Source organism: Ictalurus furcatus, chromosome 5, assembly GCF_023375685.1.
Source record: "Ictalurus furcatus strain D&B chromosome 5, Billie_1.0, whole genome shotgun sequence".
Lineage (NCBI taxonomy): Eukaryota > Metazoa > Chordata > Actinopteri > Siluriformes > Ictaluridae > Ictalurus > Ictalurus furcatus.
In genome coordinates this window covers 3,519,955-3,547,118 of record NC_071259.1, presented here as the reverse complement: position 1 = coordinate 3,547,118, position 27,164 = coordinate 3,519,955, and the positions used below count along the sequence as shown (strand labels likewise).

At 39.0% G+C, this 27,164-nt stretch overlaps 1 protein-coding gene across 1 annotated transcript; it reads left to right on the top strand.

Annotated features, from left to right (window-relative positions):
- Positions 1 to 3,727: 3,727 nt before the first annotated feature.
- Positions 3,728 to 20,977, top strand: adgrd2 (adhesion G protein-coupled receptor D2). The gene is made up of 26 exons (XM_053624147.1): positions 3,728 to 3,915; positions 4,302 to 4,345; positions 5,577 to 5,676; positions 6,052 to 6,297; positions 6,571 to 7,206; positions 7,401 to 7,529; positions 7,626 to 7,711; positions 8,359 to 8,637; positions 8,742 to 8,853; positions 8,962 to 9,096; positions 9,216 to 9,324; positions 9,910 to 10,015; positions 10,111 to 10,166; positions 10,267 to 10,393; positions 10,707 to 10,810; positions 11,000 to 11,102; positions 12,959 to 13,112; positions 13,289 to 13,422; positions 13,534 to 13,649; positions 15,461 to 15,581; positions 18,210 to 18,251; positions 18,335 to 18,388; positions 18,603 to 18,750; positions 18,840 to 18,898; positions 19,021 to 19,051; positions 20,248 to 20,977. Exons 1-26 carry the CDS (start codon positions 3,834 to 3,836, stop codon positions 20,250 to 20,252), a joined length of 3,318 nt encoding a protein of 1,105 aa, XP_053480122.1. The 5' UTR covers positions 3,728 to 3,833; the 3' UTR covers positions 20,253 to 20,977.
- The last annotated feature ends 6,187 nt before the right edge of the window (positions 20,978 to 27,164 follow it).

Sequence of the window (27,164 nt, the reverse complement as noted above, 5' to 3'; positions counted from 1 at the left end):
CCGGCTCGGTCGGTGTTTGAAAATATTCACATTGCCAGTGACTGAAATGATGAGAAAATGAGTAAACAAAATCACTCGTGGAAAAAACAACAAAAAAAAACACTTGTATTTTCATAGTTTTTGCTCACCGATGTTTGTTCCCAACATTATTACTAAAATAAATCATACTTAACGTTTTTGTATTTTCATGGTTGCGTGGCTACGTTATTTAAAAAAAAAAAAAAAAAAAAAATCTTGACACTTTTTTGTTTCATGGGTATCTGTTTACTTATTTTAAAACGTTTAAAAAAAATTAATTAGAAAATAGTTTGAACAAAAAAAAAAATCACAGGTTTATAAAGTAAAAAAAAAAAAAAAGTTAAATCACTCAATACTTGTATTTTCGAAGTTTTTGTTTGCATCGTTGTGAAAACATCATAAAAATAAAGACATACTTGAAATTATTATTGTTTTGTTTTTAATTTAGCATATTTGAAAACATCTATATATCTATTTTTTTTTACAAATTATATATATATATATATATATATATATATATATATATATATATATATATATATATATATATATATATATATGTAAAGATCATACTTAACATTTTTTCTGGTTTTACATGGTTAAAAAATAAATAAAAAATACTTTTTCCCCGGGCTTATTTTGCATATTTAATACATTGATAAACTGTCTCGCTGATTACGCTCCTCATCCCGCGGTACTGAGAGTGAGACATGAAGAAATCTAACTAAACACGAGTAAACATCTCAGTACATTTAAGTGTAAAGTTCCACTTCACAGCCTTTCTGCAGCACGTGAGACGTGTCTGAACCGTTTTGCTGACTACGGCTAAATGGTCTCGTCCTCATGAGTGAAGTTCATCAGAGGTCTGTGTTCTGCTTCTGCTTCGCCATACGACCATGTGGCTTTGTCTCCTGCTCCACATTACTCTGCTTCTATTGTTGACGAGCTTGTGAGGCAGCCGGGTTCGAGCGGTGGGCAGGTATTCATCAGGGCCCTGTGTATGTGTGTGTGTGTGTGTGTGTGGTCATGCTGGTCAGCACACTGGCTTTTGTCCAGCCCTCAGAGGGAGTCATGCTCATGGTGCGAGGGGGAATTCTGTGCGAAGGGGAAAATCTGGGTGGGTTTTGTGTAATGGTTTTATTTGCTGTACAATATAAGCCTTAAGTGTTAATCATGATGACATATTTTAAATAGTTTAATGTAGGCACTGGGTTCCAGATGTGCATGAGCAATGATTATTGTTAAAGTTTTGCACAGGGGGGAATCAGGTAGGTAATTTAGCAGGGTTTGTGAGGAAAGTGTGGTATTTATTTATTTATTTATCTATTTATTTATCCCAACTCACTATTTAATCAAAGCCGTGATTAAGCGTACTTACACTTAATATGCTTTAGCGAGTATGTGAACTGTGAAGTGGGAGAACTGGGTTCGGTTCCATGAGTACATTTCTGATCAAAAAGAAATTTTGAATAGGGTTTTGTAAGAAAGCTGCATGATGTTTTTGGCTTATTCACTATTCATTACTTTATACGAAGAATAAAACTCTTGGTGTCATGCTGTAAGAGGAAATCGATCGACAACGGGGTGGTGTGATGTAGCAGAGGTACGGATACTGTAGCACCCCAACCCCTAACGTTCATTATTTTCCTTTGACAGCACGTCCCATGTGTGACTCGTGATCAAAACTCATCCAAAACCCTTAAACCGGATTAAAATGTCGATTTATTCAGGAAGAAAACCACTGTGTTGTGCTGTTCAAGGACAATAATCAACAACAACGTGGTGTGATAAAGCACAGTTACTGTTAGCACTCTGACGTTGATTGTTTTCCTATAACCCCACGTCCTGATGTGTTTTATTCCTCTTATACCACTGCGATTTACTAAATACTTTTTTTTATACGTTTATAGTTACATTCAATGTCAGTGAAACAAACGTGTTCCTGTTCTCGCCTACGTTATAGCACCTATAAACAGTCCTTCTTTCACCGGCGTCTATTTTTTTTTCTCAGACAAAAACACCAGAAAGTTAATGAGAAACCACGATAAGTGTAAACTTGGAAAATTTTAAGGTACAGCTTTACAAAGTGCTAACGCTGGAGACTCTTTCCGTAAATGTGAAGAAAAAAAAACACATATTCTTATAGAAAACTTCGGCGCGTTAAAACAATAAGTTTTCGCTGTCAAGCTGTAGCTATAGCAACAATAACATATTAGAACAAGCGCCTTAGTGTAAACCTACTATCAGATCCGCTGTTAGAAAATTAATCAGCACCTTCTGACCAATCAGAATCCAGCATTCAACAGGGCTGTGGTAAAAAGTGATTCAGAGGTGGGTCGTCATGAGTTAGGGTTAGGGTTTGGGGTTATGGTTGGGGTTATGGTTTAGGGTTTAGAGTTGGGGTTAGGGTTGGGGTTAGGGTTTGGGGTTACGGTTTAGTGTTGGGGTTTAAGGTTAGGGTTAGGTTTAGGGTTGGGGTTTAGGTTTAGGGTTGGGGTTTAGGGTTGGGGTTGGGGTTTAAGGTTGGGTTTAGGGTTGGGGTTTAGGGTTTGGGTTGGGGCTCTGGGTTTGGGTTTAGGGTTAGGTTTGGGGTTTAGGTTTGGGGTTTAGGGTTGGGGTTAGGGTTGGGGGGGTTAGGGTTAACCATAACCCTAACCTAATCAAATGTCAACCAAAATCAATCCCCCCCAACTTTTTTCGTTCATTAGTAACCCCCAATGATGAGGTTAAACATTACGGTCGCTACGGTAATTAAATTAAAAGCAGGCATTTAAACTACAACAACGTGATAAAGGCAGCACAATAGAGCGGAAAACAGACCACAATGCTTTGATCATTAGTATGACGATGTGGCACGTGTATATATTTAGATTAGCGTTCAAATATTAAATCATGTTATTATAACTTGTTTGTAAAAGGATCCGATTTTCCTCAGAGTCGCATTTTGGACCCAACAATCAGGTCGTTCTGGTCGGATTCCCAAGTGGTCTGTGGTGTGTGATTTTACTCATGGTGCATACAAAACAGATGAATACACAGTGGTGTACTTTACACAAAACCTCAGAACAAAACAGAAAGGAGACTCTTCCCGTAACTGTACAACACCCTCAGTGCGCTCCAGACTCCAGACTCCAGGACTCGCACTCGTTTACTCGCTTTCCTTCTTTTAACGGGAGAGAAAGGAAAAAAACCTTTAGCGTTACACGTTCTTCAGTTATGAATCTTTCGAAATCTCTCCCTGTGTCATCCGTATACATACTGTACAACAGCACCCTGCTGCTGTGTGTTTGTGTGTGTGTGTGTGCGTGTGTGTGTGTGTTTATATGTGTGTGTGTGTTAGATCTACTGTTCTTGATGAAGTCTATGTACCGAGTTTCTCTCTCCTTGCGCAACACCGCTTTAATAAATGAGGACCATTAGCATGACAAAGCTCTGCACTGAACGGAGGGCCGTTCCAGGGGGTGGGGGCGATGGGGGGGGGGGGGGGTCCTAACACACCTTTTTTTCCTCAACACACACTCACACACACAAACACACACAAACACACACTCATACACAGTATGCTGGACGATGAGGAAGGAAGCAGGACAGGACGAAAGATTCAGGACATATATAGTCTCTCTCTCTCTCTCTCACACACACACTCTCTCTCCCTCTCACACACACACACACGCACACAAACAGATACATCTATGTGACATGAAGTCCACTGCCATGAGGACACTTGTACACATATAGACCTGTGTGTAAGCCCCATCTTAGTTCTTTTACTCACCCACACACACTCACACACACGCACAAACAAAGCAAGACAGATGTGTGACAAGAGACACAAAGAAGCATCTTACTACGAGGGAGAGAAGAGACACCGAAACAGCCATCGTCCTCGTAAGTCCCGTAAGTCCTCTTTCTTCACTTTATAGATTTGATTTGATTTACGAATCCGTGGCTTTGTTCTCTTCGGCGTACGGCTTTGCATTCACGTCGTTCGGAGAATGCAGAAGTTTAATTATCCTTCTGGTAAAAGCAGAACACTGTTCGAAAAATAGAGGAACTCTGACTCGGTCGGGCGTTTGAAACGTTAGAGAGCGTTTCTAGTCTGTTCGTATGTGTTTCGGCTTAAAATCCCGGACCTTTAGGAATTTTATTATTCTCATCGACGTGGCCGTTTATTTATTTATTTATTTGTAAAAATTTTTATTTGCTGGCTGCTCAGACTTTTTGTTGATGTTGTTGTTGTTCTTATGACTTCTCATTCCTCTCCTCTGTGCTGCTGTTTCCAGATGGGAAGATGTCTTCCGTCCTGCTGATGGTGATTTTGTCCATGGTAATCATACTGTTCATATTACTGATCATGATAATTATACATTTTTGCTATAGACGTTCCTGTAGACGGTCTGTTCCGGAAGGCGAAAGCGTCAGGGAATTCTAAACTAAGTAAATTATTTGCTTTAAGTACTTTGCCTTGTGTTACTGTAAGCAGGCTAACATTGACGTTAACGTTTTGTAAAAAAAAACCGGCTAAACCTGTTATTTATAGTACTTTTGTGAAATATATGAAAATCTTATGCTAATTTTTCGATTTTTACTAACATAGTTTTAACAAATATTTGTGAAATGTTATTTAAAATGTCATTTCAGTCCTGAGGAAGCCTGTGCTAAGGTGTAGGACGTGTACTAGCTATGAAACGTGGAAGCTAATACAAATATTTAAATGCATTTGAATTATATATGACCTAACATGACATCAAATGAAATCCTTTTTCTTTCTGTGGTATATTCGATTTTTGCCAGTATTTTTTCTTTGTTTGTTTTGAACTTTATAGTGGTAAGATTTGCAGGTTACGGTTTTTAGATTTATAACACCTGAAATCTCAAAAATTCAAATAAATAAAAAAAGAACAACAACAAACAAACAGATTTTATGTAAATTAGGCCAAAAGTCGAAGCATCCAGGATTCTAAGGTAAACGTAGACGCTTTGAGTGGTCAAACTCAGCCGTCTGTCATGCTCATATCCATGAATTTTAGAGAAGATGTGGAGGGGAGGTAGCTGGACTCAAAAACATAAGATAAAGAATTTAGGAAATATCTTAGTTGCTAGCTAATGATTGCCAGCAAGCTAGCCTTAGCGTAGCCTAACTAGCCTGCACATTACCTAATACAGTAGTTACGCCGGGCATCAAGAGTTTAACTTCACTGGAAAAAATAAACCTCGCTATCTTTATTTGATTGAGCACTCTGAATACGTCTACTTTTGTCTGGGGATGCCAGATACTTCACCTTTAACCTCATTTACATAAAATCTGCATTTCTGAGATTTAGTTATTTGTACTTAGGGTTCTGATTTTTTTTTTTCACTCTCAAAAAGGTAGCCCGTAATTTTTTAATCAAGTGTTTTTAAAGGCGAATCTTACCCATTGCAAGTTCAAAACAAAGGGAAAACAAACTTGGCGGAAATAATTCATTTGATTTAACGCGACGTGTGTATAATTCAAATATACAACAACAACAAAAAAGGTCTTCGTTCTGTATGTTCTCTTTCCATGTTCATGCTAGTTTTCTGAAGGTTTTGCATCGAAGACAGTAGACACTTCCAGCACTGAAATTATATCAACAGAGTCGTCCCAAGACGAGGTGTCAGAGAGGTGTATTGTAGGTGAGTTTTACGAAATCCTTTTGTTTTTCAACCCGAATTCATCAAATTTGATGGATCTCATTGAAGGTCTCAGAATGGCATCTCTAATTGGAGCTACTCAGGAAGAGCAAGGTACTAAACTGAAGCATTGTTGGTACAATGCTTGACATGGGAGTGGTGTCCTCAAGGGTTGGCCTTTTGTTTCTTTAGCGTGCATGTGAAATATAATGTACATAATTGGACCATAATTGGATGACTGTAGGACATTCTGGGATACATTTCAATTTTTACTGTTCCCATCAGAAACGATTATGAATATGTGATCCTGGTGGTATCATTCTCGTGTTCTTGAAAAACAGTGTACAAGAAATCCAACATAACTTTCTCCTGTGGTAGATTCTGTGGCCCTGACCAGCCGTTTGCTCGAGACCCCAGAGACCGTGTTCCAGCTGGTGAATGCGTCCTGCAGCTACGTCCAGGCTTTCCACTTCTGCCAGAGCCACTTCAGCTCCCTCACAGTTCAGGGTCAGCATGGGGATGAAGAGGGCATGAGGAAGGTTCTGGCCGGGACGCAACGCCCCGTCTGGGTCAGAGACAGCAGCAAACGCAACCCTACATCCTCACAGAGTCTTTCCAAGCAGAGTAAGTCTCCTGAGGAGGTCTAGGTTTCAAACGGGAAAGGATGGTGGATTGTTGACTATGAAGCGCTGAGCAGTATTAATACACTTATGCTACTAAGCTTGTTCTATACAACGTTAGCAAGTTCATTTGAAATGAAATGCATTAGCTAGCTAGGCTTATGTCACATAGTATCATGTGGCACTGGATATTGGTATGGGAGTAAATGAGCAGTATTGATATCAATGCATCACTAGTTGATAAATTGCATCCCCCCCCCTTTTATTTCTGTGGCAGATGTTTTCTTCTCAGGATTGTCCTTCTCTGGCAACTCTAAAGATGGGTACGCACGAGTGGAGGCATCATTCCCACCACTGTCCGCTGTGAGCGTATGCTTACGTGCACAGTTTGCCCTACACCATGAAGACGTGTCCACTCTGTTCTCATACGCCGCACCCACCTTGACGAACGAATTCCAGCTCCGCGGACGTTTAGACAAGCCCAAGCACCAGGTCCTGCTAGCCCTCATCATCCACGGAAAGCACCATTCTTACAAAGCTTGGTTTCCCAACAAAGGTGACTGGCACCATATTTGCGTTACCTGGCAGGGAAGTGATGGACTTTGGGATATCTATGTGGACGGCGAAAAACGCGACTCAGCCTCGAGGAAAGGCTCGTCCCGGGATATCTACGGGAATGGGATATTTATTCTGGGACAGGACCAGGATTCTTTTGGGGGGAATTTCACAGAGCCATTTTTGGGGAACATGACGGATCTAAACATTTGGAATTCACGCCTGGCCAAGGAACAGATTCAGACGCTTTTCACCTGTTCACCTACCTCAGATCCGATGCTGTTTTTCAGCTGGCAGGAGCGCAATTTAACTCTCCACACTGTTGTGAAGGAGATAGCAGAAATGGTGAAATGCCCCGGTGAGTATAATAATACCTCAATCTCAATACTGTTGCTCTGGTACAAGTGCAAATATTCAAGCTGGAAGTATTAGCATAGCTCATGTGCCAATATGTTACAAAAGATGTAATTTAACCCCCCCATGAGAAGTAGGTTATTTGGTAAGAGTGTGGACGAATGAGGAGAAAACAGATCTTTTTAAAAAAATCTCCAGGTTTGCTGCAGCAGAAACATAAAGAACAGGATTCCTGCCAAGTTCTGAGTGACTTTAGTCAAGGTGGACCAAAATACAGCCTGACACCTTGCTCAAACACTTATCCCTTCATCTGCAAAATCAGCAGAGGTTTGTATACTCTCTGTTTACGGATGTGGTTGGATCCATTTAGCATGAAATTACCTGCATGTGTGATGTACATCTATATGTTTGTATGTCCTTCAGACCGCTATCTGAAGAAGAAAGAGCTGGAGAAATCGTTGATTTTGCACCCGAGTCCCTTCATGCAAAACCTCATGAAACATGGCGTGGTAAGCATTCTGCTTATTAGATAGATAGATAGATGGCTGTGTGGATAGATAGATGTATGGATGGATTGATGGATAAACAAACTTCTTTCCAGGTATGGGGACATGCAATCCATAAGAAAAAATGAATGAATTCCAGAAAAATGACACACATTCCTTCCAGGAATTTAGTGACCGGTCAGAGTGGCCACTTTCCTTTCTTTGTCCCTTTTATCTTCCGTACTTTCTTTAACCTGCTAAGGGTCATGGTGGATCTGGAGCCTATCCTGAATGTGAGGTGGACATTTACCCAGTCTATCAAAGTGCACCATGCACACACACACTCATACAGTCATTCACACTAAGGGACAATGTCATGTAGCCAAAGATATGTTTTTTGGAAGTGGGAGAAAACCAGAGAACCTGAAGGAAACCTACACAGACGTGGGAAGAACACGGAGAGAAACTCTGCCTAGACAGTAAGGTGAGCTCAGGATCCTGACCAGGAACCCTGGAGCTCCTACCTGCTGCACGACCAAGTTCTAGAAGATGATGCCAATCTAATTTCTCCATATTGCTCCATCAGAATACAGACAGCATTTGCAGGTTCACTTGCTTCAAAACATGATCTCAGTCCCAAGTCTCAGTGTGCAAATCTTTTTGTGTCTCAGACCACCACAGATATCCTTGGTATGCCCGATGCAGACAACTCCTGGGCTGGAGTCTCTCATCTGGTTAATATCTCAGAGTATTACTTGCGCGAGTCCCAGGGCCAGCTTGAAATCAGGGATGTTCCCTCTCTGCTTGGGATGCTGTCTCGTGTTGCCGAGCTGCCAACCACAGGTGGCCAGAGCCATGCGAAGGCACACACCCTCAGCCGCAGCATCATCAGTCTGGCGGATACGCTCATGAGTGAGGAGATCATGGACAAATGGGAGACCATCAGAGAGGTAAAACCATGGAAGTGCACGTTATTAAAGAGTACAGCCATAGACACAATGATTGCTTGGAGAGTTTCTACCTAAAAGTGTTAAACGCATGTCTTTGTGTTTAGGTTGTTAGTGGACCAATGGTTGTGGTGCAGACCATCGACAGCATGGCGTCTAACCTCAGCCCGCTGCTCCTGGGGGACACCGACCATGTGCAGATAAACAGCAGCAATATCAGTACGTCCCTCAACATTCCCCTTCATTTTCACACTTACTCATGTTTAATATCTGTAGTACGTCTTCCCATTATATCAGTGTCCATGACCATATCCAAATCCAATTCAGGACTGCAGGTCAAACAGAAGAATGTGTCTGAGAGTTCTCATGGATCAGAGTTCTGCGGTTTCGGCACAGCCGGTCCCACGGGTCTGGACTGCATCTCTGTTCCACCTCAAAGCATACAGGAGCTCCACAATGAGGGTGCATGAACACGTCCTACAGCTCTCTCTGTATTAATGTAAAATTGCATAATAAATGAGTGTTCATTTCACAGTGCACAAAGTGAGCGTAGCCAAACATGTGTGTTCGTACGCGTTCAGGTTTCGGGAAAGTGACTCTGTTAAACGCGTGGTACGGCCCCTTGAGGCCGCTTTTGAATGGCCAGGAGAACATCACGCTCATCCCGACCAGCACTGACGCCTCTTTCAAGTAAGTCTCGTTCAGCTAACTTTACACCACAGCGCTGCTGAATTCCGTATTCTGATTGGTCAGAATATGTTGATGAATGTGCATAGGTTTATTATTAATGCGCTCGTTCTAACACGTTATCGTTTCTATAGTAACAGCTTGTTCACAGGGACAGGTATGTATGTAGTATACGCTACGTAATCAAAGACTTATACTCAACGAATAAACAAGAAAGACGTATAAGTGTTAACATGGTGAAGCTTTCTGTAAAGATGTGACATTTAGGATTTTTTGGGAAGAAGTCTCCAGCGTCAGAGCTTTGAACAGGGCTTTATGTTTTCTGGTTTCTCAGCAACATGTACCAAAAATACCATGTGTCACTCTTGGGTATATTCCACTCTGTGGTATAAGTGGAATAAAACACTCAAAACATTATGTTAATGGTAAATAATAGACTTAGTCGTAGTTACAATAACTCCACTTGATTCTTTTCCTATGACATCACATCCTCAAGTGTTTTATTCTTTACTTAATAACAGTAAGGCTAATCAGCTTATGCTAATTAGACAAGTTGTGACGTTTGTAATGTGTATGTGTATGTGTCAGATATAAGGGGACAGTCCTGGGCTCGTCGCTCATTTCTAGCACAGTGATGGCTGATGGCAAGTTCGTCAGTCTGGGTGTGCAGTACACGCTCCGCCATCACACTCAGGTAACCTTTATAGTCGAAACCGAGATTGTATTTATTTATGAATCGGTTAAGACAGCGGCATCACAGCTTAACAAATCTCGCTCATATTTCTTTAGAGCACTTCGGGGATCGTCCGTAAGCCGATCTGTGCCTTTTGGGATTTCGAGCTCCTGTGAGTGCGTGTGTATTGGCATATTAATGATTCTGTCCATGGAGCAATTTTCTGACATGCATGTTTTTTTTTTGTTTTTTTTATTTTATTGTGTCCTCAGGGCAGTGGATAAAGGAGGATGGTCGACTGATGGCTGTGAGGTCATTTCCTCACAAGAAGACATGACTTCCTGTTACTGTAACCACACCACCAACTTCGCCTTGCTCATGCAGATTTATGAGGTTCAGGTATGGCTTGATGAAGCACACCAATGCAGATTGCACCGGTGAAGTCAGCCTCAAACGTCACACGGCAGCGTAACACACTCGGAGCGCTATCTGCCCTCTTCCACATACATGAGCTCGCAGACCCACGATTGGCTAGTGTCACTGTGATTGACAGGGGAGAGAGAGTGTGTGCCCCTGCGTACTTAAACACACTAAAGCGCTGCGTTAAAAGTTCGTAAGGATACTATTTGCTTCACGATGATACACAAAGCAGTGCGTATAACTATGTGTGTGTGTGCGTGTGTGTGTGTGTGTACGTGTGTACGATCTGCAGCGTTCCCCAGAAGAGGAAAGAGGTTTACAGATTCTGAGCTTCGTCGGCTGTGGAGTGTCTCTGTGTGGACTGATTTTCACCTTCATCCTCTTCATTGCCGTGAGGTGAGACGCAGCGAGTGTGTGTATTTCATTATACACTCGTATGTTCAACAGATACTTTATTAGGTTGCTTTACTTTGTATATACATTCATTAGACCATGTGTTTCCATGCAAAAAGTATTGAATGCTGAATGTCTTTTACGCCCTCTGGGTGTGTATGTGTGTATTTCCTGCTCTGTGTCTCCCTCTAGTGTCCCTAAATCTGACCGCACTACAGTGCATAAAAATCTGATAGTAGCTTTGGCTGCTGCTCAGTTTCTCCTCATCTTCAGCTTCTGGGCTTCTGCTAACCAGGTAGATTATGACTTTATGCACTGATAAGAAAATGTCAAATAATTATATACTGTTCATAAGATGCGACGTGGAGTTACTGTTACTGAATATTTTCCTATACCAGCACGCCCTCGTTATATCACAGCGCGTTCCCAGTGACGACAACATTATATTTTATTATTAAAGAATGACACGTTATACTTTTCATCCATTTGTAGTTGCATTTAACTTGTCATGTTGAATACGTATCAGTTTAACATGATTTACCTTACAATGCAGTTGTGCTCGAAAGTTTGTGAACCCCTCAGGTTTTTCTACATTTCTGCACAAATATGACGTGAAACATCATCAGATTTTCACACGAGTCATAAACGTAGATAAAAAAAAAAAAAACTTCCCAATTAAACAAATGAGACAAAATTATTATACTTGGTCGTTTATTTATTGAGGATAATGTTGGCAAACGTATGCAAACCTTTCTTTTCAGTATCTGGTGTGCGGCAGTAACTGCGGCTGAACATACACACGTGTTGTGAAGATCAGACTTCGATACATGTAGATCCAAGTTCTTTAAATAAAACAGGGCGCTCACTTGCTCACACCTGATTGTCATCCCATTGATTTAAAACACCATGACTCTAATTTCACCTTCAAATTAAACTGCTGATCCTAGAGGTTCGCATACTTGTGCTGCTCACAAATATGTAATATTGGACCATTTTCCTCAATAAATAAATGACTGAGTATAATATTTTTGCCTCATTTGTTTAATCGGGTTCTCTTTATCTACTTTTAGGACTTGGGTGAAAATCCGATGATGTTTTAGGTCACATTTACGCAGATATATCGGAAATTCGAAAGGGTTCACAAACTTTCAAGCACCACTGTAGGTATCTGAACATGAAATGTAAAATTCTGGCTTATCTCAAGTTTTGAACTTATTATTTCAGAATTCAGACTCATCTCAAAATGTTGACTTATTATCTCGAAATTTGAACTTATCTCAGAATTCTGACTTATTATCTCAACATTTGAACTTTTAATCATCTAAAAATTCGGACTTATCTCAACATTCTGGCTTATTATCTCAAATTTTTTTGTTTTATCATTTAAAATTTCTGATTCTGATCTCAAAATTCTATAATTGTCTGGCTTATTATCTCAAATAAGCTCAAATTCTGGCTTATTATCTCAAAATTTGAACTTATCACCTAAAAATTCTGACTTATCTCAGCATTCTGGCTTATTATCTCCAAAAATTTGTCTGATCATTTAAAAATTCTGATTATTATCTCAAAAGTCTATAATTGTCTCCGAATTCTGGCTCATTATCTCAAACTTTTAACTTGTCATCTAAAAAATTCGGACTTATTCCAAACTTTTAACTTATCATCTAAAAATGATCTCCAAATTTTTTTTGCATCATTTACACATTCTGAATTCTTTTACAAGCTTCTTTTACGTCATTTACAAATTCTCACTTTTTACTTATCTCAAAATTTTCAACTTATGATCTCAAACTTCTGACTTATCAACAAAATACTTTTTATCCATTTCTACATACATTTACACTTCCGTTACAGCAGCTACAAACAGTCGTTTCCTCACCAGCCTCTGTTTTGTTCCCTTTCTTGAAATTATGACAAAAATAAAACAACTTGTCCCGTTACCAAGAAACCACAAATCATAAACTCCTCCGTCCTGAAGACTTTAGCTTTAGCTGTTGCTATAGAAACGATCGTGTATTCAAACGAGCGCATTAATATAAACCTGTGGTTTGCAGCTGCACTGCTGTCAGAGCTGCTGTTATAGTGAAGTATTGAGCAGCTCCTGACCAATCAGAATTGAGAATTTGACCGTGCTGGGGTATTTTGTAGGAGCTGTGTTTGTTGGTGACGGCGCTCCTTCACCTGTTCTTCCTGGCCTCTTTCTGCTGGATGCTGGTTGAAGGGCTGCTGCTCTGGAGCAAAGTCGTCTCTGTGAATATCAGTGAGGACAGAAGAATGAGATTCTACTACGCACTGGGCTGGGGTGTGTGTGTGTGTGTGTGTGTGTGTGTGTGTGACCCATGTTTATTTATGTTCTTTATCACTTCCTGCACTATACTTTTAGACAGATGACTACTGAACACTGATAATGGTGTGTGTAACTGTATGATAATAGTGTGTGTGTGTGTGTGTGTGTGTGTGTGTGTGTGCCACTCCCAGGTTTGCCAGTTGTCATTGTCTCTGTAACCTTGACAGTGTCGCTGAAAAAGTACAAGGCGGAGCAGCATTGCTGGCTCGACACCGAGTCTGATATTATTTGGGCTTTTGTTGGGCCTGTACTGTTTGTTCTTACAGTAAGTGTGAGTGTGTGTGTGTGTGAGTGTGTGTGTGTGTGTGATATGCATGTGTATGTTTTGGTTATTTCGGGTTTTACAGTCACATCTCTTCTTGCCTCACATTTTAAGGTCAACACTGTGGTCTTGTGCCGGGTCGTCATGGTAACCATCTCTAGCGCACGGCGCCGGGCCAAAATGTTGGCTCCAAGCTCCGCCTCCAAATCAAAGCCCCTGGATTTGACGTGGTGAGGCTCCACCCCTTTCTTGCTTCCTACACCTTAATGCATACAGTGATGTGAGGACATATAAGCTGCGGTTCTACTTTAGTAAAGGAACTTCATTCCAAGAATTTTAGCCCAGGAATTTTAGTTCAGGAACTCTTGGCCAGGAACTTAATAGAGATAGAGAACTTAATTTGAGCAATTTTAGTCCAGGAACTGAAGATAAGATAAGCTAATTTGAGTAATTTTATCCAGGAAAATCTATTTAATTCCAGGATTGTTCATCCAGTAGCTTAGCCCAGGAACTTTAGTCCAGGAATTTCATTTCAGGAAATTTAAACCCAGGAACTTTTGCACAGGAACTGAATTCCTGGAACTGTAGGTCAGGAACATTAGTCCAAGAACTTATTTCCAGGAACTTTAGTCCAGTAACTTATGATAAAGTATTTAAGTTAAACTCAAGAATTTTAGACTTAAACTTTAGCCCAGGAACTTTAGCTCAGGAATTTCAGCATAGGAATTTTAGCTCAGGAACTCTAGCCCAGGAACTTAAGATAGAGAACTTAATTCAAATCATTTTAGTCCAGGAACTTAAGATAGATAAGTTAATTTGAGTAATTTCATCCCAGGAAGATAAATAATTTAATCTCAAGAATGTTAGTGCCGAAACGTTATTCCAGTCACTTAGTCGAGGAACTTTAGTCCAGGAATTTCATTCCAGGAAATTTAAACCCAGGAACTTATGCACAGGAACTGAATTCCTGGAACTTTAGGTCAGGAACTTTATCCCAAGAAATTAATTCCAGGAACCTTAGTACAGGAACTTTAGTCCAATAAGTTTAGTCCAGGAATTTTAGTCCACAAACTTATGAGAAAGTATTTAAGTTAAACCCAAGAATTTAAAACTTAAACTTAAGCCCAGGAACTTAATTCCTGAAACTGTAGCTAGGAATTTTTTTTCCTCAGGAACTTTTAAACTTTTTAATTTTTTATTTATCTGCAAAGTCTGACTTATTACCTCACAATTTCAGCTTATTATCTCAAACATTTGAACTTATCGCAGAATTCCGACTTATTTTCTTACAGCTATTTCTGCAAGATCATGTTGAACAATGTTGACTTTTTAACTTATACCAAAATAATGACTCATTTAATGCTTGTGTGATTTTATGACCGTGTGAATTTAAAATTGCGTGATCCACACAAACACCGTGAAGCTCTTGTCTTATCTGAAGTTCCTAATCTTATCTGGGTGACCTCATCAGTTTCTAATCCAGTTTTCAGTTTCCCAAGAGACATCCAGGCAGACGTGCAGTATAAATGTGCGCACACACACACACACACACACACACACACACACACACACTCACCATCCCACATTTCTCCTGCTCCTTTTCATCCTCTCTGGTCAGCCGATAATTGCTACATTTATTTCCGCACCACTTGAGACTCTTGAAGCAGCGCTGATGTTCTATAAAACTGGTGCCTTGCATCCCATCATCCAAAATTGAAAATCCTCAGTGGCGAACTCAAGCAAACAAGAGCACATTGTTCCCATGTGCCTACAAAACACTCCGGCGTGTTCCGCGGTGTGCGACTGAATACAAAGAATAGCATTAAGAACGTAAGAAATCGCAGAGGCCTTGAGCACAGCAGTACAACTGATGATACACTGAGAAGCTTACAAACATGATGAGTGAGTGTGTGAGTGCGTGTGTGTATGTGTGTGTGTGTGTGTGTGTGTATATAATGTATGTAAGAGAGATTGTGAAGACTGTTTTTTAAAAGAGTGCTTGTGTGTGTGTGTGTGTGTGTGTGTGTGTGTTTGATTGCAGGGCAGCGACGCGGCCTGTCTTGATTCTGATGCCGGTTCTGGGTCTCACATGGCTCTGTGGGGTCCTGGTGCACCTGTCTGTGGTTCTGGCCTACCTGTTTGTTGCACTTAATGCCTTCCAGGTAACCCACACACGCACACACACACACACACGCACACACACGCACACACACTGTTCTGGCACTATATTTGCTCATTAGCCCTCCTTTAAAGCCATAACTCAAACAAACCCGTCTTTTTTTTCAAGCAAGCTCGCTTTTTTCATTCTTTCTTTCCTTCCATTTCATCCTCATCTCTCTCCCTTCCTCCAAGTCTTTCCTCCCTTCTCTCTCTCTCTCTCGCTCTCTCTCTCTCTCGCTCTCTCGGCCTTCGATTGACCCCGCTCAGGGCTTGTTAATTTAGATTTACGGTGTGTGTGCAGAGGAGAGAGATAGAGCGAGGGGACGGGAGATAGAGAAGGAGTAGGAGGCAAACGGCTCGGTTCCGTGTTTGGAAGGAAGCCGTGCTGATATAATGAGGCAGAGGGAATCTATCACTGCTGTGACTCCTGATCTGGGGTCGGAGAAACACGGGTTTGGATCGGGGAAGAAAGGGGAATCTGTTTCAGACTGTTCACTGGGGAAAAAAAAGTGTGTGGAAGTGTGTTTAACTCCAGATGTTCGGCTCTGAGACGCTCACTTCGACATCTTTAAGCTGTGCAAATCTCTGCGCCTTTATAACCACCTCACTGCTTTCATTATAGTCTTTCTTTCTTTCTTTCTTTTACTTATACATTATTTTTTCTTGCATTCTTCCCTTCATTCATTCATTTGTTCATTTATACATTCTTTATTATTATTTTTTTTCCCCCTTTATTCTGTTTATTCATTTATTTCAAATTTTCATTCATGCTTTTCATTGTTTCTTTCTTTTTGTCGTCTATACTTTCTTTCAAATCATACATCATTTTTTCTTCCTTTCATTCTTTTTCATTCATTTATTCACACACTATTGATTTGTTTGCTTTTCTTTCTTTGGTTTATTTGTTTTATTCATTTTAATTCATGTTTTTCATTATTCATTCATTCATTCATTTCTTTTTTTTTTATCCTTTTGTTCATTCATCTGTAATTTCTGCTTTCTTGTCTTTCATCCTTCTATTCATCCTTCATTAATTATTTAGTTCCTTTCAGGGTTTTTTTCATTCAAATGTTCTTTCTTTGTTTCTTTTTTTCTTTCTTTCTGTCTTTCTGTCACCCATACTTTTCTTTCTCTGTTCATTCTTCCCTTCATAGTTTTTTCATTCATACACTCTTTTTGTTTTTTTTTTTTCTCCTTTTGTTTCATTTCATTTTTTTCACATTTTAATGCGGTTATTCATTCTCTCTTTTTTCTTGTGTTCGCACATCCATCATTTCCTCCTTTTTGTCTTTCATTCTTACATGCATTCTTGATTAATTATTTAATTCCTTTCATTCTTTTGTTCAGTCTTTTTCGTTCATATGTTCGTTCTTTCTTTCTTTCTTTTTCTTCCATTAGTTTTTTAAATTCTGTTATTCACTCTCATTTGCTATTTATTCTTTCATTTATTAATTATTAATTCATTTATTAATTCATGCACTCTTTCTTTGTTTTTCTTTCTTTCTTTCACTCTGTTTCAATCCTTTACTCATTTATTCTTTCTTACTTTCATTAATTCTTTCATTTGTTTGCTCATTCTTTCATGCCTCCTTTCTTTCATTGTCTTTCATTTATTAAGGCGTTCATTCGTTTGTTCATTCTTTCTTTCTTTGTTTTTCTTTCTTTCTTTCATTTATTATTTCATGCTTTCTTATTCTTCCTTATTTCATTCTTAAATTCACTCTTTAATTTCATCCATCCAGCCATCCATTCATTCATTCATTCACTCATTCATTCATTCATTCATTCACTCATTCATTCATTCATTCACTCATGCATTAATTCGCTCATTCATTTACTCATTCATCCAGCCATCCATTCATTCATTCACTCATTCATTCATTCATTCATTCACTCATGCATTAATTCGCTCATTCATTTACTCATTCATCCAGCCATCCATTCACTCATCCATCCATCCATTCATTCACTCATCCATCCATCCATTCAATCATTCTTTCACTCATTCATTCACTCATTCATCCATTCATTCACTCATCCATCCACCCATCCATCCATTCACTCATTCACTCACTCATCCATCCATTCATCCATCCATTCACTCATTCATTCACTCATCCATCCATCCATCCATCCATTCACTCATTCACTCATTCATTCATCTGTTCAATCATTCATCCTTTCTTTCATTTGTCTTTCATTTATTAAGGTGTTCATTCATTTGTTCATTCTTTCTTTATTTGTTTGTTTTTCTTTCTTTCTTTCTTTCATTTATTATTTCATGCTCTCTTCTTCTTTCTTATTTCATTCTTAAAGTCATTCTTTAATTCCATCCATCCATCCATTCATGCATTCATTCACTCATCCATTAATTATTTCATTCACTCATTCACTCATCCATCCATTACTCCACTCATTCTTTCCGAGTAGGAGCTGACGTGTGATATTGATGTGACCTGGTCGTCCTCACACTGACTGAGCTTCAAGCTGTCTATCATTTCATTTCTAATGCAGTGTAGTCTTCAGGCTGATCCTGATCTCATACTGTTCATGTGATTTGTTATGAAATGATAACTCTCTCTCTCTCTCTCTCTCTCTCTCTCTCTCTCTCTCTCATGTCGTCTCCACAGGGTTTGTACATATTCCTGGTGTATGCAGTTTACAACAGTGAGGTACGGACGTATTCTTCATGCTGGTATTTTGGTGTAGATGCTACATGCTAGAGCGTCGTGATGTTTGTGCTTTGGTCCACCAGGTGCAGAACGCTATAAAGAGAATTCAGGAGAAGAGGAAAGCTCTATCGTTTACTGTAAGAAAGACAGCAATGTTCTTTATTTCATTTTATTTACCAATTCATTGTACAGAGTAATGTTAGCATATTACAAAGATAGCCAGCTATTTAGTTATTTGTTTTTAGCTTCCACTCAGTGTAACAGTCTCCAAGGGTTTTATCGTGCTCTTCACTAGCTAAGCGTTGTTTTTACATAAATGCCTAATCCTCATGGCAATTTCTGATCGTGCAGAATTGCTCTCAGCCAATCAGCTTCTTGCCATCTCAGCGGACTCCTGGTGCCTCATGGGTAGACTGCTTGCCCACCCCTTCCAGCCCGGAGAACAGTAGCTCCAGTCAAATGACCAACTCCACAGCCAGCTCGCTCGTCATTAAGAATGGTGTGTGTGTGTGTGTGTGTGTGTGTGCGTGCGTTAGATTGTAAAGTTTGCACTATTGTCAGTCTCACATTTTCTCTCTTTCTCTCTAGAAAGTTTCGGAAATGACAAACTTGTAAGCTTCTCAGTAAAACCGACTGTGGAAAATCCAGTAAGCGTGTTCTCATAAAAATCATCATCATATCATGACATTTACGTGGAATTACTTTTGACAGGAACATAACTTCATCATCCTTCACTCGTCATACTAATCTCTGATCTTCTTCTGCTTAGGTGGTTCAGCTGATGGCCTTCAAACCCTCAGGTAATCTCATGGAAAAGCTTAAGTACTCAGGAGGTGCCAATATTTTTCGGCGTTTAAATAAATCCATGTAGTTGTAAGAATTCGTCCAAACCAGCTTGTATTTGAGGTTGAGGTTAGGGGTCAACAATCACAGGCATTCTTACGTCATTTGTATGAAATCCAGCGTCTCTCGCTCACCAAGCTTGTCTGTATTTTGTGTGAGGTTGTGCTGCACAGAGGTCTAATGTACAGTTGTTTTAAAGGTTCAACTCTAGAGGGCGCTGTATTTGCTCATACTAACACATTCACCTCTGAAGGTTCTGGTGTAGATGTTTAAGTCTACATGAATAGTTCAAAACATATGAATGAGATTTGTGTTTTACAAAATGGATACATATATATAGTATATATAGTAAATATATATATATTTAAACAGATTAAATGAAAACACCTAATTAAATGCAATGTTGCATAAATGTGAGATGTTATTACCGGATGTTCAAACTGGATTGGGGTGAGACAAAGTGCATTCAAAGGCTGTCTGCATAGAACGGAATAGAATGCGATGATATATAAGGGCATGGTATTAAATGGAATGGAGGTAGAATAGAAGTGAATCAAATATTATAGAATGGGATGGTATATAACGGAATTGAATAGAATAAAATGGATTGGAATAGAATAGAATAAAATGGAATGAATAATTAAAAACGAAATTGAATAGAACGGAATGGTATATCATGACAGAGTAGAATGGAATAGAATTGAACGGGAATAGAATAGAGTGGAACAGAAGCGAATCGAATAGTATAGACTAGTATTGAATGGAATGGATGGAATAGACTGGAATATAATGGAATAGAGCAGAGTAGAATAGAATAGAATAGAATAGAATAGAAATTATGGGAATGGAATGGAATTGAATAGAAATTAATGTGACAGAGTAGAGTAGATTGGAATAGAACATAAATGAATGGGATGGAATTGAATAGAAATGAATGTAAAAGAGCAGAGTAGAATGGACTAGAGTAGAATAGAAATGAATGGAATGGAATAGAATAGAAACTGGGAATGGAATGGAATAGAAATGAAAGCAACAGAGTAGAATAGAATAGAAATGAATAGAATTGGACAGAAATGTTGGGAATAGAATGTTACTGCACGTGATTATTTTATTGCAGTTTTCAGACTTGTGTTAATTAAATTTTTTGTTGCAGCCTAACGAAGGGTCCTGAAGACAGGACACTCATGGACTACACATGCTGCTGACCTACACACACACACACACACACACACACACACACACACACACACACACACACACGGCGAAGCAGCTGGAGAAGAGCGGGCCTCTCCCACACTGCAGCTCCCCCCCCACACCGCTTTCCCAGGGTTAAAGCAAAACAGTACTGTGTGTGTGTGTGTGTGTGTGTGTGTGTGTGTGTGTGTGAGAGAGATAACAGTGCCGAAGCTCTTCTGGGTTTCTTCTCTTCACTCTTCACAGTGAACATGGAGCGTAGTTAGTGTTAGGAGTGGACACACAGCGAGTCGCACCGCGCCGATCCTTCAGGACAGACTGCTTCAGCTGTCAGTGAGACGCTTTAACCCTGACTGTAGCTGAGTAGGTTAATGTAAATACACCACGCTGCACACTGACGTACCACACACTGACGTACCACACACTGACGTACCACATGTTCCATTCCTGTGTGACGTGGCCGTACTGACGCCTGCTCACTACAAGAGCATGAAATAGGAATGATTTGGATTAGCCACGCACCGGTGCACAAATCGTAGTTTATAGAAAACAAAATCCGTTCGGCATTCTTTGGCGGTATGATCTGAGCAAGCGATAGAGATGTGATTTTATTTCTGTTCCAAATCTGATAGATGTCAATTATATGTGGATTTATTTACACTGTAAATAAACCTGCCGTAAAACTTCAATATGCTGAGTCGATTTATTTCAAACAATCCTAATAATAATAGTAATAAAGGATGCATTGGAGGTGATTTGATAATAAGTAAACCAGATACACGTGATCTAATCCATTGGGGTGTGTGAAAGTGTTACAATTTAAATGGATTTAAGCAGCTAACATTAACTAACAATTAATTAACTAGTAATAAACACATGTCCACGTCCTCTTAGTATCCTTGCTTCAAACTGCGTTAAGCTACGCAATTACATTTTCACATAAACATTGTTAAACATTGTTTAAAATAATAGCTAAGCGGAACTATAATAGCTCATCTGCATCAATTGTGAATTTCTGATACAGTCTCATCTTTAGTCTGTAGTAGGCGGGGCTTAAGAGGTGGAATGATATCAAATTGTATTAAAGGGGACATATGATGCCCCTTTTTTTTAGAAGATGTAATATAAGTCTCAGGTGTCCCGAGAACATGTCTGTGAAGTTTCAGCTCAAAATACCCCACGGAACGTTTATCATACCATGCTGTAAATGGGTGGAAGCACAAAGCACGCTGTTTTCGTGTGTGTCTCTTTAAATGCAAATGAGCTGCTGCGCCCGGCCCCCTTTCCGGAAGAGGGCTGTGCCTTTACAGCTCGTGCTTTGAATACTACGGCAACAACAAAGCAGGAGAACCAATATCCATTATAGCTAGTGTGTATAAGAAATATGATTAAACCCATCCACAAACCTGTACTCGGTAAATACCGGTGTTCAGCCCTATATGTATGAACCAGAATGTATGAATTATACACGGACAGTAAGCGTTTTCAGGTTTAAAAATAAAAATGACGACATAGCCACTCTGGTCTCTGTGAATACAATCAGAGACGACGGGAACTTTACCCGCGTTAGCTCTGGAAAGCGCATTTGCAAACATTCACAAAATATACGTACGATACGTACGTCTTCTGGATATGAAGCCGGATCACGAACAGTTAGTACAGACCCATGCTTGAGAATCAACTTTTTCGGCAAATCCTGCTTTGTACTGACCCTTAGTATTGCGTGGAGAACATGGCGGACCGTGTACAACCCACTCAAGGGAGGATCTATGCTAATAAGGCAGAGTCCATCACCGGTTGTGGGCGGGGCCTGTTCCAATATGACGTCACGATGGATAGAAAACGCGAACGACTCATTTTGAGACACCGTTTATGATTTATGGGGAATATTAAAAAAAAGGAGTGGGTGAATTTTGACCATTATAAGGGCGCTTGTGTACACGCACTCCCGACACACACTTATGTTCAAATCACCATCTAAAAGTGAATTTTTGCATAATAGGTCCCTTTTAACACTCTGCGGTTGTCTAAGATGTTTATCTACGGAATGTAGTTTTGTTTATGCTTACAGCAAGCCGGACACAGTAGGCTAGCATCACTACGTAAGCCTACGAAAACGTCTGAAGGTAATTGAGTACGTTTTCCTAAAATGGAAACCATGTGAAATTGTACGAGACAATGAAGGGATACCTTCTGTCCAATCAGAATCCAGAATTCAGGTAAATTACAGGTTTAACAGTTTTTGCTGTTAATAAATATTTGTCAGTATTGCAAAGTATCCTCAGGTACTCAGAGTATCTAAAATGAAGAAAACAACAATAACAACAACAACAACAACAACCTAATAACAATAGGAGTATGTGCAACAGATGTATTTGTGAATGGAGAAACAGAAAACATGTTTACAACACACCATATCGTGTCTTTCATTCCCTGGGTCTTTATATCTGACTTGGGGACTTTGGGGTGGTGGGGGGGAATCAATTATTCACCATATGAGGTGCAGTTGAAGCCAATCATTTTCCTAAAAGCAAGACAAAGCGAAGAGGGGAACTAAAGGAGTGTAAATAGGGCCGAGGAAACACACTCTCGCTTTGTGAGCTCACAAAAGGACGGTAACATGTGTGAATGTTTTCTGACCTTCCCATCACGCTTCTTTAGAACGCCGCTGGAGAGTCTCTTAGAGGCAGTCTGGAGGACGCGCCTTTCTCCACAGCACTCGAATGAGCGTGTGCATTCAAAAGCCATGTGCACACACACACACACACACACACACACACACACACACAAACACAGTCTGGCACTCCCTTCTCCTTCAATGCTGTCGTGTTTGTCTGCAGCACAGGCTTTTGGGAAAAAAATAAATAAAAATGAATTGCCATCCGTGTTATAATTTCATTTCTTTATTTCACATTTTGATAAGAAATAAAGCACTTTGCAGTCAGATAATGTGGACAAGCACAAAAGATTTTTCTTTTTCTTTTCTTTTTTTTTTTTTTTTACGTAAATGAAGTATTTCCGTATTATATCACCTCTGTATCTGACATTATTTAAATAAATACTATTTCTGTCTTCAGCTTCATCGTTTCGTAGCTTGCCCTCTAAGTGTTTCTGAATAACCGCCGTCTAAACAATACTGATGCTGATTGTAGCTAGAAAGGACAGAACACGTTTTTACAATTACACTCTTCCAGAGAAAAACACTAAGAAAATAAAAGAAAAAAAGAGTGAGAGAGAGAGAGAGAGAGAGAGAGAGAGAGAGAGAGAGAGAATAGAAGTGTGGTTTCAGCACATTACTACGTATAAATACACAAACATTAGAGTGAAAATGCATTATTTTTTTTTAATTACAGTCCCAGTCAGGATGCGTATGCACAAAGATGCTCGAGCTGCATGGAACTGAATAGAAATGGAACACGGGTTTGTCTGAAATGTGGAAAACATATGGCGCAGTGATTCTCCTGCTATCCTGATTGGGGCTTCAAACGCACACACTTACAGTATTTGTCAGTATTTTTAAAAAGAGGGAAGCGTTTTTGAAAAGGATGCGCGGGTGGTTGATGAAATAATTGACACCAGTTGAGAGAGAAAGGATCCACAAAATTAGAAACACCCTCAGCACGTCGATTTATGTCCACCTAGGTGTGCTCGGTTTATCCGTGCTGTTACCGTTGATACAATAAGCAGGGTCATACTGTATATTCTTCGATTTTGGCATTAATAGTATTATTGCAAGTTTGCCGTTTTTGAACAGGAAGGTTGTATTTGTAAGAGTCCAAACACGTACGCCAGTCCTCACGTTTCAATGTTGTTTTGTAGAAAATTTTTTGGTTTTTTTTTCTATCTTAAACAATCGATTCATCCATATGGCATTTCATGGGGGGAAAAAAAAAAACACAACGAAAAGCACCTTCTATTTTACATTAATTTCAAATAAAAATCCTGATTTTTAATATGAATATGATTTGAATATGTAAATGTCCCAGATCCTACACGCTCTAACGCCATTCTCTGGTGCACTAGTGTTCCCTGGAGTGCATTTGCATACTGGAACCTGATTGGCCCTTCTAATTTATGATGTAAAAGTGAGATTTTTTTTTCCAGCTTCTTAAAAAGAATGGAGCCTGAGAAAGTTTCCAAAAATAATGAGAGAAAAAAAAAATCAAATAATAAACATATTTGATAATGTTTAGGTTCACTTTACAGAAAACAGACTGAATTTCACCGATCCTAATATTTAAATTTGCTTTGAAGTAAATACATTTTCTTTGTATTACATCATCAATTTTTCCACAATCCAGTTCAAGAAAAACAAAAAACATAATCAAGATGAAAAACACATACAATTTTACCTACAACCAAAAAATCCTGATTTTACAAAAAAAGACAAATCCTCCAAAATCCTCCACTAGTGCTCTCTGGAGTGCATTTGCATACTGAAAACCGATTGGCCCGTCTTTTTTATGACGCAATAACACTTTCGACATACACTCATAGAAACATTTTTTAAACTTGTTCAGATTTTGACACTTTGAATGTGCAATTCCGTTGAAAGAATGAAATCCTTTTTTTAAAAAAACAAAAAAAAAAAACCCATAGTTTATAATGTTTGGATTGGATTCTTCACTTCTAAGTGACTCCAGATAAACGCATACACAGAAGGAATAAATGCATTCATTGAGAAATTGCTGCAATATTTCATCCTATTGAGGATTAAATGGGGAAAATAGTCAGGCATTAGAATTACCATGGGAACCGAAAACCGCTCTGCTGTGGATAAAAAGCTTCTACTCAATAAATAAAATATAAAATATGTCAAAAAATGCAAACTTGCACTGTCCAACAGGGAAAAGTTCAAGCTGAAGCTCGCTCACAGCTCACGATAGCGTAAAACAGGTAAGAGCAAAAAAAACCAAAAAAAACCCAATAATAATAATAATAATAATAATGATAATAATAATAATAATAACATTTCTTTTTAGAAATGTAAGAAATAAAGAAAATAAAAAGAAAATGTCTGCCTGTTGTTTTCTTTAGACTCTATCATTCTCTTGTAGCTCCAACTGAAAGCAATTAAGAACTCATAAAACCCATACTTAAGCCTCGATGTGAAAGATGATCAATAAGCTTTCAACATTCCATGTATCGGTAACATTACATTGCCAAGATCTCGGAATTGTTTTATCCGACAGCTCTGCAATTTTATCCGACCTGCAATATTTCAAGGTCAAAGCAGACACAACTTTTCAACTGTCTGCCAATTAGTTACACACATAAGCGATATTTTTGGTGAATTCAGTGGCATGTAAATAATCGATTTTAAAAGACAAACTCGCAAAAAGACAGATCGAGCCGAATATTTTGCTAACAAGCATTTTTTTCTTTTTTCTTTTTTTTTTTTTACCCAATACCAGCTCATGTACACTGCACATCAAATATGTACACTGGCACATCCACATGGTACTATAACCATCAAAAACGCAGGAAAATAATACACAAAAATAACAACAGAACAGAATACAGAAGCACTCTCGCTTGTACTTGGATAATAACAATAAAGGTATTTGTATTTATCAATCACAGGACCTAAATACCTCTTGTGGCAATTTACCATAAGTTTGACACAATTTTGAAGTCGTAATATTAATTAAAAAACGGTATAGCACATTTTCCCAGTATATCGCGGGCAAACTACAAAAACGAGGCCGGCCGAGACTGTTTCAGAGGTTCCAATTGTGTCGAGATTGAGATTGTGTCGTTATCAAAAAAAAAAAAAATACCCAGAAATCTTTTCAGTTTTTATGTATAAAAAAAGAGGCATTATAATATTGTATGAATTAATTCGTACAGTAATTACGAATTAAATGTGAGAAAACTTGTGATATTAAAACTACAGCAAAAAAAAAAACAGAAAAAAGAAGGCCTAGCATCTGTGACTCAGCAAATTGCTCTCTCTCTCTCTCTGTCTCTCTCTCTCTCTCTCTCTCATATCAGTTTTTAAAATAAAAGTCTGCAACATTTTGCAAGTAAGCCGCATAAACGCGTGCTTTTCTCTAGCGGCCCGAGCTTGAATGAGAAACGAATGCACGAATTTTACTGTTCACTTTGTTTCAAAGCGCTGGAAATATTATTCACAGTTCCGTCCGCCACACAGTGCCATGTGGTTTGAAAAACTTGGAACGGGAGGGGGAAAAAAAAAAGAAAATGCTTGTCAGTTATGTTAAAATATTGAAAGGAACCATAATAGAGATTAAGCCTTCAAAGATTCAACCGAAATTCTGTTTAGTTTTTTTTGTTGTTGTTGTTTTTTTTTTCTAGTGCTTCCACTTTTTCACCTCCTTCATACCATTAAAGGAAAAGCAGTGAAAATGAAATATCAGTCCAGAATGAAATGACGCGCCGATGCGAAACATGTCCGATAAACATGTCATATTCCGTAATACTACCAAAAAAATAGGAACTCACAGTGGTTATATAAAGATCATCAATTTCATTGTCCAAACTGGAAATGATATCTTGCCACCAGGCGTGTGACGCTAATTGGTAATATGATATATCTCATGATATACGTTATATGTTGTTACCGTGGAAACGGTATAACAGTATTTTCGGCCAAAGACTGAAGGGAACACTTTAAAGGTGTGTATCGATCCTATAATTCTGTTCAACACAACCATGGCTGCAGCTGAAATGCCACCCAAGACGATGTTTAAAATACAGTGACGATATCATAAAGCTAAATTAGTTTCCACGGCAACTAAAGATCGGCACATGTTTACTAGCCACACACGATGCACAAACGACATCAGATACGATGTTAATAGCACTTAAGAAATAGAAAAGCTCCCAGTGTCCTTAAGCTTTCGCGGCTCAGTG